At 42.7% G+C, this 13,304-nt stretch overlaps 1 protein-coding gene across 5 annotated transcripts in view; it reads left to right on the plus strand.

The window, feature by feature from the left end:
* Nucleotides 1-13,304, plus strand: part of DOCK3 (dedicator of cytokinesis 3) — a 489,707-nt gene that overhangs the window by 408,030 nt on the left and 68,373 nt on the right. For all 5 annotated transcript variants that reach the window (XM_047775399.1, XM_047775426.1, XM_047775408.1 and 2 more), the window contains exons 23-26: nt 3,306-3,476; nt 6,913-7,105; nt 10,267-10,394; nt 12,781-12,885. In XM_047775399.1, the coding sequence (XP_047631355.1) occupies nt 3,306-3,476; nt 6,913-7,105; nt 10,267-10,394; nt 12,781-12,885 (597 nt within the window). The remainder of the gene's footprint in view (nt 1-3,305; nt 3,477-6,912; nt 7,106-10,266; nt 10,395-12,780; nt 12,886-13,304) is intronic.

Here is a 13,304-nt window from a genome sequence, read left to right on the forward strand (position 1 = left end):
TAAGGTTACTGAAGAAGGCATCTCAGAAGTTTTCTTCTAAGAATTGTTCATTCAGTCATTCAGTCAATATTGCTTGATACCTGCCCTGTGTCAGATACTGTGTTAACCACGGGATTCAGCAGGGGCCGAAGCAGAAAAGCCTAGGTCTTCGTAGAACTTCCACTCAAGTGGGGAAAAGACAGACAATAAACATGCCAAACAGGCATTTACACAAAGTCAGTGAGAAGAAAATTGATGTGTGCTATGAAGGAAATAAACAAGATCTTGGAATAGACTGGGGGGAGGGGAGCCCAAAAGTGCAGGGAACACTTCTCTGAGGAATGACATCTGAGCTGAAATAGTGTTAAGACCTGGGGGACATGCATACTAGACTGAGGAAACAGCATGTTTAAAAGCCTGGATGGGGAGTTCCCGTCGTGGCGCAGTGGTTAACGAATCCGACTAGGAACCATGAGGTTGCGGGTTCTATCCCTGCCCTTGCTCAGCAGGTTAACGATCCAGCGTTGCCGTGAGCTGTGGTGTAGGTTGCAGACACAGCTCGGATCCTGCGTTGCTGTGCCTCTGGCATAGGCTGGTGGCTACAGCTCCAATTAGACCCCTTGCCTGGGAACCCCCATATACCGCGTGAGCAGCCCAAGAAATGCCAAAAAAAAAAAGACAAAAAAAAAAGCCTGGATGGGAAAGAGCTGGGGTTTTTAAGCAACTGTAAAATGGCTGATGTGACCAAAGCTGGGCCTTTTAAATGTTAGGTTGGATGTGGGAGGTGACAGAAAGGAAGACCTGAAGCTGGTTTCAAGGTTCTGGCTAGATGAGCTGGGTTGATGGCAAGGTTACTTGCAGAGGTACAAAATTCTGGAGAAGATCAGGTTTGGGTGGGGAAAAGGAAGAGTTCTACTGGGAGGAGCACTTTTCTGGGGGTACTTTTATACTTGTTCTTATCATTTCAAAGTTATCTGAATGACATCTAATACTAATGAATCTAGACCAAAGGTTTTTTAGGAAATGTCCCCTTCTTCATCAAATTTCAGTTTATAAGACCTCTCGACCAAACTTGTCTCTATCTGATCCTGTTTCATCCTTCTTTACAAGATGCATATGCTTCTGGCATGGGACCTCTAGTTCTGATATAATCTATAGACCAGGAAACCTCCTCTTCTTTATTGCTCTTAATTCAGTATAGCTAGCCACTAATATACCATCTCTTCCTTTCACTGTCAGAGTCATGACCTTTGGAGTTCTTGCTGTGGCACATTGGGCTAAGAATTCGACTGCAGCAGCTCAGGTGGCTGCAGAGGTTTGAGTTTCGATCCCCAGCCCGGCACAGCGGGTTAAAGCATCCAGGAGTGCCGCAGCTGCAGTGCAAATGCGGCCATAAAAAGAAAAAAATAAAAACAGTCATGATTTTTCCAAAGTTCTGCCACTAAAGAAGATGAAAATAAGGAGTGTTTTTATTTTCGTACTTGGTTATATTATTTATTCCTATGTGAATGACCCTCTTTGGTGGGTTTGAGGATGGCTTTTGACAAGGTGTTCCAGAAACACAGCACACTTTTCACTGCCGAGCTGTATCAGATCCTTAGCAGGGAGAGAGAAAGTACAATTATCTCCTTGGTGATAGAAAGGTTGTTACAACTTTTAGGCTCTCTTTTCCTTTCAGGTTTATTAATCCAAGTAGGAAAAGACAGAGCAACTCTTTCAGCCACAGTTGAGTGTTCCATCATCTCCACTCAGGGTTGGAACACCTGTAAACTTTGAACAACTTCCACAGGATCCACCCTGACCTTTTACCCCATTCTTCTGTCCTCCACTTCATCCCTAGTTGCATCTGTCACAGGTGGCCGGCATCACCTGGTCCAGCCACGCTGTTGCTGATGGTGAAAACCAAAGGCAGTCGAGAAAGGGGAAGTCAGATGGTGATGGATGACTGGAAGTTGGCTTTTTTCCTTACCATCATCCAGGTTTTCACAGGGCCATCTTTGACAACAGCCTTGTGCTTTCCTCTGTAAAATTTTATATTTTAGGACTTACTGGAGGAACTGATCCTTCATTCCCAGGAAGTACAAGCAACTTTGCTGTCCAGTTCTGCCTCTCACTCTGAAACTAATGGATGTTTCAAGCCATTCATTACATCTCTTGTTTCAAACTGAAGGAAAAAAAAAAAAAACTGATGCTGAAGAAAATATTTTCCTTTTAAAAATTAGACTATATAGCAGAGACTTTCCAGGTTCTCTACAGACCAAGCATTAAAGGCTACTGCAACAGAGACTGTATCATTTATGGAGATGAGGCCATACACTGTAACTTATTCTGTAGAATCCTCTGGTACAAGCCTTGTAACATACATTTTTCTGAACTAGCCACTTTCCAGTGCTGAGTTTAATGTGGGATGCATTTGTGTACACGTATGCACACATAGACACACATGTACATGCATACATTTTGCTTTGCTAAATCTGACAGATGGCTAGATTATGCAGAGTGGCTCAGGAATTGTTTCCTGTTACATATTTCAAGTAACTGAGTTCCACTTTTTTCATCCTTGGATATAAGTTTCTCCTCAAATGTTCAATGTCTCTCCCTTTCCAGTGTCTGGGAAATCTTTAGCCTTTCTTTGATTAGAAAATATAGTCCTGGATCTTAAATTCTTTTTAAAAGAGAATTACTCTGTTCATAAGCATGAGCCAAGCTGCAGAGACTCCTCAGAATTAGATTCTGCTCCCAGAACACATTGCCGGAGCTTTGTCTTCTGTGTTGTTCATGAACCGTTTATGGCAAGTGTCCTGGTCTGGAAGAGGATGGAGAGTGGGTATGTCAGGTCTACTAGCTGCTATGCAACTAGGGGCAAGTTTTCTCCAGACTTGAACCCTCGTGAGAAAGCTGGCCCTGTGTCAGTCACCAGCTCTTTCTCAAAGATGCAGAAGACTCCTTAAAGGCTCTTGTTTCTTGGAATAAATTTAAGAAATGTTCTTACATCATTGCCTTTGTAACCTTTTATTTCTAGACCTGAGAAAAATGAGATAAATTTATTTTCTTTTGTTTCTTCTTGAATTCAACTACTTCCATAATAGTCTGTTTATACACTTTCAGAAGCTCACAAAATAATTTGATTTTTCTCATTAGGGACTGTTGTTGCTTAGTGACCATTTGGACTTTGGAGAAAAGATTTTAAAAAATTAAACTGCTTGTCTCCAATAGTTGGAATTATCCATCTTCTGATTTTGGTGGTACCCTACTCTCCATTCCCTCTTTCATTAGTTCCTTGGTATCTTAACACCTCTCTATCCCTTTTTCTCCCACACCTCCAGGCCTTGGAGTACCTTTTCAAGTTCATTGTGCAGTCAAGGATCCTGTACTCACGTGCCACCTGTGGGATGGAAGAGGAGCAGTTCCGTTCCAGCATCCAAGAACTTTTCCAGTCCATCCGGTTTGTGCTCAGCCTGGACAGCAGAAACTCAGAAACACTCCTTTTCACTCAGGTCTGTGAGTTGCATGGAAGTTTGGCTGCTGGATTCTTATCTGTCTTAACAAGTGGTTTCTTTGTCCTCTGGCTCCCAGAGTCAAAGAAGCCCTGCCAGGCTCCTATGTGTTGGGTAAGGGGTGATTTATAAGGAAATTCCTAATTGAATAAAACACTTCTTTTACTTCAAAGCCATCTATGCCCCAGCTTCCAAATATAAAACACCCCAGTGGCTTTGTGGTGGAGAAGAAGCACAACTTTGCCCTCTTTTGATCAAATATATTTAGCTATCATACTATTAGTTGTTCCTAAACATCTTTTTTTATAGAGCATATTCAGAATGTATAGAGAATTTTTATTTTCTGCTAATTGTATTAATTTTAAAAGCCTTAGATTAATATTGGTCCATTCTAGCAGCTAAGACTGAAATAGGCTGAAAAACAGCAGAAATAACTGGAAAACTTTGGGTAAGAATTAGGATTAGATTCTATTAGAAATAACAATGTGGGAAGGAAATTTGTTTCCATATATTAAAAATGTCTGGTTAAGAGCTCCCCTTGTGGCTCAGTAGTAATGAACCTGACTAGTATCCATGAAGACATGGGTTTGATCTGAGGCCTTGCTCGGTGGGTTAAAGGATTGGGCATTGCTGTGAGCTGTGGTATTGGCTGCAGATTCAGCTTAGATCTGGTGTTGCCGTGGCTGTGGTGTAGGCCAGAGGCTATAGCTCCAATTCGACCCCCAGCCAGGGAACTTCCATATGCTGCAGGTGTAGTCCTAAAGAAACAAACAAACAAACAAAAGTTTGGTTAGGAGTTCCCATTGTGGCTAAGTGGGTTAAGAACCCATCATAGTGTCCTTGAGGAGGCAGGTTTGATCTCTGGCCTTGCTCAGTGGGTTAAGGATCCAGAGTTGCCGCAAGTTGCAGTGCAGGTTGCAGATGCAGCTTTCATCTGGCATTGCTGTGGCTGTGGCGTGGGCTGGCAGCTGCACCTCCAGTTCTACCCCTAGCCTGGAAACTTCCGTATGATGCAGGTGCAGCCCTAAAAAGAAAAAGAAAAAACAGAAAACAAGTCTGATCAGCTAATCAGTTACTTTTTCCATATAACCTTACCCTAGAAAGGATCAGGGAGAGTGTTTATTACCCCAGTCACAAGGGGGTTATTTTCTCATGTATATAAATGTCAGAATTTTATAATAAATTGTACTTCTTTGATTTTTTGAAGCCAGTTACTACATCAAAACCTGTCAGTAAAGACCAGACAGCCTCTCTCATGTCCATTCATTCAGTCACTGCCAAGTCTGTCTTTAGTGCAAATATATGTTTAAATATCTTCTTTAAGACTAGAATAGTCTTCTTTTTTTGTTTTCCACTTGCTGCTATGTTGCCCCTTCATGCCAGTTGCCCAGGCACCGGGACAGTTGGCTCAGAGAACAAGTGCTCAACTGAGAGGTAGCCTCTATGAAAGAATAGAATACATCATGGTTACCAGGTATCTTTATAAGAAAGGCTCCTTCCATGCATGGTCTCCCCACCTATATACCCCAAGCAACTCGTCTTGTCCTCCCTTCCTCTCCCTCACCCTATCTGTTCTGCCAAAAAGGGCCCAGGACACCTACTCCTCCCTCAGCCTGTGGAGATACATGGAGCTCAGAGGGAGCTAGCAGAGCAAGACATATATGCTTTCTGAGAACTCAGCAATGCCCTGTACTCAATGGAATGTTCCTACACATGAGGATAAAAAGTTCAGATCTAGTCTCAACTTAGACCTGAGTCAGAATCAGACCTGCTTCTTTGGTGCCAGGCTCATGTTTCATGAGTTTCAGAAGTCTCAGCAAGTATGCTCTTCAGTCAGACTTTATGGCTTCGATTCTGACCTTTAGGAGATGTTAGGGTGCAAGTGTCCTTCTGTCCTGGTGCATATGTATAGGAAATGTCACCATTTAAAAGAGCGAATCAGTTACGCTTTGTTGTTGATTATGAAATACCTGATTTTCCCCCTTTTGTCTTTTGTATCTAGCTGCTTATGATATGTTTTTGTGCCGATTCTAATTACTAGAAAACAGTCTCCTTGATATTCCAGGGAGTTATCTGTAGGTAGAATTTATAAAAATTCTGTACTTGGGCCTGGCCTAAACATAGAACATGTACGACAGACCTGTTTTCCCATGGCATAAATTTTCACTTACTTGAGGCCAGTGTCTTATTGCCTGATGAAGCAATCAGGAGAAACAGCCTCCCTGCTCTCCTACCCACCACTTAAGAGCATACTCTCACTTTCCAGTCTCAAGGTGACACTCCATTTCCCTTTATAAATCTTGGGTTAATGGTGTAAGAGGACTGAGAAATAGGGAAAGCCTCCTTCAGACTGCTTCATTTGGATAAGAAAGACAATCAAAAACCAGCATTTCTTGAAGCCCTATCATGTGCCAGGCACTCCACTGGGAACTAACTTTACATACCTAAACTTTCCTCATACCAATACCAGGAGATAAGTAATAGCATCATCCCCGTTTTATAGATGAGAAAAATGAGGATTAGGCAGTAACTCATTCAAGGCTATGAAGCAGGTAAGTGGTAAAGCTGAGATTTAAACTCAGGTCTGTCCAGTTCCAAATCCATTCTCTTTTTCCTCAACTACTCTGCCTCCAAAAGGCTCAGCTTTTCCTTAAGAGGCCGCTTCATGGGTCTACCAGAGACAAAGTCCTAGGAGAGAAGTCTCCAAACACACAGACTCTCCCCTTGTCCAGGCCATTTAGATCACTGAACTCTATACCAACATTATCAGCAGTCCTTAAGAGTTCCTGACTAACTAAATCCACATATTCTCCATCTTTTTGGATTCATACCTGAGACTGCCATGCATCACATGTGAAAGAAATAATTTACAGTCTTCAGATTTCATGGTTTCAGATAAATGTCACTACTCTGGGGAAATGGTCTAGTTCTCAGAGCTGGTTTGCTGGCTGCGGGACTGTGCATGGAGTTCAGCAAGTGCTGCTTGATGGTGCTCAGTTTTCTCTGCCATACTTTACCTGAGAGGTTCCTGGCTTGAACTTCGGTCCAAAATTAGAAATCAGGAGCTTGATCATAGAGACAAACAAAAAATGTAAATCCATTTGATGAGCAAAAACAGCTGTGGATATTAAGCCATAGAGTTAATTTCTTTATATGTCCCCTTCTCTTGCCAGCAAATACCTTGGCAAGTTCTGAAAGCTTCAAGTGGCCTGGGGCCCAGTAAATTTTCTTGTTTTGGTTTCCTTTTGCTTCTTCCTGCTCCATGCCCTAAGAGTGCTGCAGGGATGGGTCAAGTCAAAGGCCAGAAAAGAGCCCCCTTGAGGTGGGGGTGCTGCAATGACTTCTCAGCCTCTTACCACCATGTGTCATTGTCTAAGCTTGTAAAATAGACACATACCTAACCATGAGCTAACTAGAGTTTCACTTACTTCTGCAGGCTGCACTCCTTAATTCTTTCCCAACCATCTTTGATGAGCTGCTGCAAATGTTCACCGTGCAGGAGGTAGCGGAGTTTGTGAGAGGGACTCTTGGAAGCATGCCCAGCACTGTGCACATTGGGCAGTCCATGGATGTGGTGAAGCTGCAGTCCATTGCCAGAACTGTAGACAGCCGCCTGTTTTCTTTCTCAGGTAAATCAAATTGGAATGAGAGTCAGACTCACCTTCCTACTTACTAGGATGTTGACCAAGTTATAATCAAAAGATCAGTTTTATCAACCATCCTGTAAGAAGCCAATGGCCCTTAAAAAATGCAGAATTTTTTTATAAACTCTGTTAGGAAATGCAGCCAAAACATAGTCTACTGCCTCACTCAGTTTTCTCCCACGGACCCACGTGGGATGGCCTGCAGAGCAACCTTCAGGCCCACAAGTCTAGCCAGCTGCCAAGAATGGGGCCTGCCATAGGCCCAGCAGGATGAGAAAGCAGAGGGAAAGGAGGGGGCACAACAGAGAAAGGTCTAGCCCAAAGGGATAAAATAAGCCAAGGAAATAAAAAAGACCCTGAAAGGGGGCCCTGAGAAGCCATTGTGCTGTCTTGATTCCTTGCCTCACCAGTCAGATTTCTTTTGCTCTCTTTGAAGTAGTCTATAAAGATTAGACAAAGACATGGAGAGGAAACCCTTTACACTCCAGAAGAGGTCAGGATGGCCTAACAAATACCATTAGCAGCCCAGACTGTTTTTCAGAAAGCACCTTTGGGTTCATACCTGAAATCACATTGAACATGGTCAAAATGTTAAGATCAACTCGAGCCTGATCCTTTTAGTGGAGTATCATGATCAAGGAATAAATTTCTAGAGCATAGGAATAAATCTGAAATACTAGCAAAACAATTATTATTACAATTTTTATAACTGGGAATTTTTTGGTAGTAAAATTTTTCAAGTTTGGCTTTCGAAGTATAAGAACAATGGTTTCTCAGCCCAGGGCTACACACATTTGCCAATACTAAATAAACAGTCCTTTTAACTTTACTTTGCCTGTGTAAGGTATTGCTGGTAGTAAAGCTACCACCAAGAAATTCAGCTCTTCTCCACTAGTAACTGTTTATGGTAAACACTTCTCTCTTTGTTACTTCCTGGGTTGAAAATAAAACCAATGGTTTGGACACACTGTCACTAAGGACACTGCACACACTCAAGCTTTGAGCACTGCTTAAAGCAGATGCTTTCTGAATGTATAGGAAGGCCATCAGCAGATTGCCCTCATTGACATATTTTATTTCTTTTTTTTTTTTTTGGTCTTTTTTAACTTTTCTAGGCTGCTCCCGCAGCATATGGAGGTTCCCAGGCTAGGGGTCTAATCAGAGCTGTAGCTGCCAGCCTACACCAGAGCCACAGCAATGCCAGATCTGAGCCAAGTCTGCAACCTACACCACAGCTCACAGCAACGCTGTGTCCTTAACCCACTGAGCAAGACCAGGGATCAAACCCGCAACCTCGTGGTTCCTAGTCAGATTCGTTAACCACTGAGCCACGACGGGAACTCCTATTTCTAATATTTTTATATGTATTTGCTGCTTCCCATAATCACTTTAGAAAAATTATGCCTAAACTTTATGTGGCTGAAACTAAGTAATTGGATTTTCAGATAATAAACAACCACCAAATGTTCCTTTGCATCTCACTTTCACTAAATGCCTGAATTGCAGTATCTTCCCTGAAGCAGGAGGATTTTTACCAGTGGTGTCATATAACCAGCACTTATATTCTCAGAACATATTAGTTTGGTCTCTTCTTCGGCAGGTTCCAGTAACAAACTACTCTTTTGTCTGCAGGCAGCTATTGGTTGTTACAAATCCTTTTCTGTTGATCTACAAAATACAGTATAAACTTCTTTTATCCAAGCATCCTTTTAAACATAGAAGAGATGTCATTTCATTTTATTTGAACATATTCTGAGTAAGGCAGTCCCAAAATCTCTTGTATGTCATGTAATTTTTCTTCTGCTGAAAAAGATTTTCATTCTGAATTTCATATGGAATACTTAAATATGGTCAAATATGAACAATTAATCCAAAATGTCATGGCTTCTTTGTGTTACAGGTAGTCTGACTAAATTATGCTGGCCAAGTATGAAATATTTGTATCACATGGTCATTGACCACATAGGAGTGCGGGACACCAGAAACACTTGTATTTTACTTTGTCTTCTCACCACACCTATGAAGTAAATGCAGAAAAGGCCATTAGCACCTCATTCTACAAATGGGGGAAATCAAGCCCACAGGAAGCAGCATCCTGCCTGAGGTCTTAGAGTGAGTTAATAAAGGAACTTGAAGTAAGAGTTAGCCTTTCTGAATTCAAGGTTCTAAATATAGTCCCCTCCTGATGAAAATGCTATTCGGGTACTACTGAGGAGAAAAGAAAAGAAAAATATTTGAAAGTATGGCAGTGAGATTTAGCTAATTATCAAAAGCTTATGACAAGACAAAAATCCTGTTTCTGTTCCTGTCATTGCTATGGATCTCAACAAGCCTGAGGGGGAAAAGGAGGCAGACCTGAGGGCTGATGCAAAGTAAATGTTTATGGGAGTGAAAGTGCCAGGCCACCATCCGGGGCATCGTGAAGAGGGACCATTTATAATCCAGGTCAAGTCTTCAAGTTCAGTCAGTGTAGTTCATAAAACTAAGTGTGTCATTTAAATGGAATTTTCACTTTAATCTGTACTTTTAATTTGGAGTCTAGTCAATAAAGAGATTTCTTTTGGAAGCAGTCTCTCTTTTTTTTTGTCTTTTTTTTTTGTTGTTGTTGTTGTTGTTGTTGCTATTTCTTGGGCCGCTCCCACGGCATATGGAGGTTCCCAGGCTAGGGGTCGAATCGGAGCTGTAGCCACAGACCTACACCAGAGCCACAGCAACGCGGGATCCGAGCTGTGTCTGCGACCTACACCATAGCTCACGGCAACGCCGGATCATTAACCCACTGAGCAAGGGCAGGGACCGAACCCGCAACCTCATGGTTCCTAGTTGGATTTGTTAACCACTGCGCCACGACGGGAACTCCCTGGAAGCAGTCTCTTAACATTCTTCTTGCACAAAATACTATAAATTTTTTATGCCTGAAATGCAAAAGAAGAAAAGAGAGGTGGAAGGATAATGCTGTGGAATGTCTTACAGTGTCCAGGAATTGGGCTCTTAGGCCTACATAAGGGAAGGGGTTAACTGCCAGCTTGGCTGCATTCACGACCCCACCTTCTCTGAGACCAGCTGCATCCCACAATGCCACTGGCATCCAAAGATAGCTAGTTCTTCTCTCAAGGGCTTCTTCACCTTTGTGTTTTCTCTCCCAGAATCCCGCCGCATCCTGCTTCCTGTGGTTCTCCATCATATTCACCTTCACCTGAGGCAGCAGAAAGAGCTGCTGATCTGCTCAGGGATTCTTGGCAGCATCTTCTCCATCGTCAAGACCAGCTCTCTGGTAGTGGTCCTTGACCCACTCCACCCACCACTCCCAGCTCTGTGCCGGTCTTGTGTTACTTTAGCCAGAGTCAGACCAACAAAGATCCCTTTGTACACTTTGCAGTCAGAGAAGCTTGTATCAGTGACAGGAAGGTGCTCAAGTGAATGGAGGCCTGCCTGCTTGTGCTCAGCAAGCTTCTCAGCACAACACAGTCCTGTTATTTTAAAAAATTGTACTACCATAAATACACCCAGGAATATAGTTATCTGTAGTACCAGCAAGCCCAATCTTGAGCATGCTCTGTTCCTATCAAAAGATATTAATTCTGTGTCCCTGGGAGTGTTCTGAGGATACTCAGGCACAAGTACAGGGAGGCAGGCCCAGGCTGAGAGGCAGCTTGCTCATTCAGACTTTTCTGTCAGCTTCCTGGCAGCTTGATTCCACCCATATGGCATTTTTGTACCATGCCAGATGAGATCAGATACGAGAGATGAATATTGCCCGCATGAGTTCTGAGCTTCATGGGATGGTGGAATTGTACTTCAGGGGTCAGGTTTCAACCAGGAATGCTTTTGCCTATTTTCTTTCCTCTTTATTTTTATTTTTTGGAAGCGATCCGTGGTAGGAGGGAAGGGCGGTAGGGAAGAAGGAAGGACATGCATCAGGCATGGATAAGAGTATGGATGTATTTTAATTAGATTTATTTTATACATTTATGATAATAGAAGAAATGCTTATTTCTTACAATTTGGAAACTATGAGAAAATATAAAGAAATTAAAAGCAAGAATGAGTTTTTTATTACATCATCTTATGAAGTTAAAATAGGATTTTTGGAGAATAAAATTTCAAGTGCGTTTAAAATGAAGGCCAGTCGCCAAATGATAAGAACATACGAATTTAGGTTATCCATGAAGATAGAGCAAAAGTGCTGAAAAGAAAGTGTGTCCTTTGCTTGAGCTGAATATGAGGACTCAATAGGGTGCTCTGGTATTTAGACTTAAAGTACCATCTGGTGATGGGGACCCAGCTTGGCAGGGTGACTGTGATAGTTGTAGTGGCTCTATTGTTTGCTTTTGACTCCAGGCAAGGCCTGGCAGCTCTCCTTCCCACCAGGCCTTAGTGAAGCAACATCAGGCACATAAGGTGTACAAGTAGCAGAGGGTCAGACTGGAGGGGATGGGAGGCTTATTGCTAAAGGAAGGAGAGAAATTGAAGGGGAAAAGAAAGTGAAGGGGAGGAATGGAAGAGGAATAGTAACAGGTAAAAATCTGAAAGAAATGATCTGGTTGTATTTGTTAGGGACTAGAGAGTCAGGTACAATTAGTTGCTTATAGATACTCAAAGAGGCATCACAGGTAAGTTATGATCGGTTCAACAGATAAGAAAGAAGACTTTAGTCTCAAGAGCTTCTCAGATTTTTTCATGTGGAAAAAAACTCAGTATAACTATATTGAATGGATGAGTAGGGAGGTAGATGAAAGGTAAGCTCCATGAGAGCAGAGATATTACCTTTCTTGTTCACCTTTGTATATTCAGCTTCTCAGACAGTGACTGGCACATGGTAAATGCTTAGTAAATGGTGGGTTGATAGAGGGATGGACATTTGGGCCCGTAATAATATAAAGAGACAGGAGAAGGGGCAATGGGAATCTCTTTGTGAGGTAATGAAAATCAGGCTATAGGGTTTGAGACTGCATGTGAAAGGTCTATAAAAGGATAGCAGAGGCCCTTTCTAAATTCAGAACCTTGTGGCTGGGAAGCAGCCTTTAGTGAGGAGGAGTGCTCTGTTGTTTTTTGTGAGGCTACCTGCAAGAGAAACACTGAAACCAGAGTCCTGGTAGACCAGGGAACATGAGCACAAATGCCAAGGAGCTAGAAGTGGCATATCTGGGCAGCAAGCACAGCTGGCAAAGATTGAAATCACTCAAGGAGAAAAGGTCCTCAAAAAACTGAGATACCTCTGTGTGCATTAACAATGGTGAAGATAACTGCCACCACACCATGTGATGTGAATACTTGACCATTTTCTCAAAGTGTTAGCCTTGTACCTGCTCCTGACTTTCTAGGAAAATCAAAGAAAATGTTTAACTTAGGACCTTCACTTTGCCTTGTATATTGAAATTAATATATCTGCCTAAGGTTCAGAGCCATGGGTGTCAGGGTGGTGCTGGGTTAGGGTAAGGCCCCAGCTACCAAACCAGAGAAACAGGAGCAGGTGTACCCCACCTCCTCTAAGAGCCATTGTTTCAGGTTCCTTAACACTGCATGCCAGGGAAGCTTGGAGCTCAGTATTGAGAATTAAGTCTGAAGACCACTCCTGACATGGCTGACTTAGTGAGTACTGCCAGCTGTACGTCAGCCGACCTGGTGCTAACGGTGTGCTCTCTCACTGCCCACTCCAGGAGGCAGATGTCATGGAGGAGGTAGAAATGATGGTGGAGAGCCTCTTGGACGTGCTCTTACAGACTCTGCTCACCATCATGAGCAAATCGCACGCTCAGGAGGCGGTAAGAGGGCAGCGGTGCCCGCAGTGCACAGCGGAGATCACTGTTAGTAACTAACATTCAGGTTTTCTTGCTTTCTTTTCTAACCTGGGGCTCCTTCACACCAACCCTCATCTCACCATCACACTACCTTCATCTCAGCTTCCCTTCCTGCATGGTTGTCAGCATGCTGCCCTTTTTCCTTCTCAAATTGAACTCCATCTCCACTCTGAAAGCTTTAGGTTCATATTCACAGAAATCTACTTAAGGGCAGATCCAGGGATGCTGCCTGTCCTATTTTCCTGCACATTGTCTCCACCGGCTTTGCCTTTGCACCAAGTCATTTTTTTATAATGTGAAATAAAGCAGAGGTTTAAAGTGAAAAATATAAACTGTTCCTTCTAGGAGCAGGCTCTCATAAATGAACACAACAGTTATTTTCT

Source organism: Phacochoerus africanus, chromosome 1 (assembly GCF_016906955.1).
Source record: "Phacochoerus africanus isolate WHEZ1 chromosome 1, ROS_Pafr_v1, whole genome shotgun sequence".
Taxonomy (NCBI): Eukaryota; Metazoa; Chordata; class Mammalia; order Artiodactyla; family Suidae; genus Phacochoerus; species Phacochoerus africanus.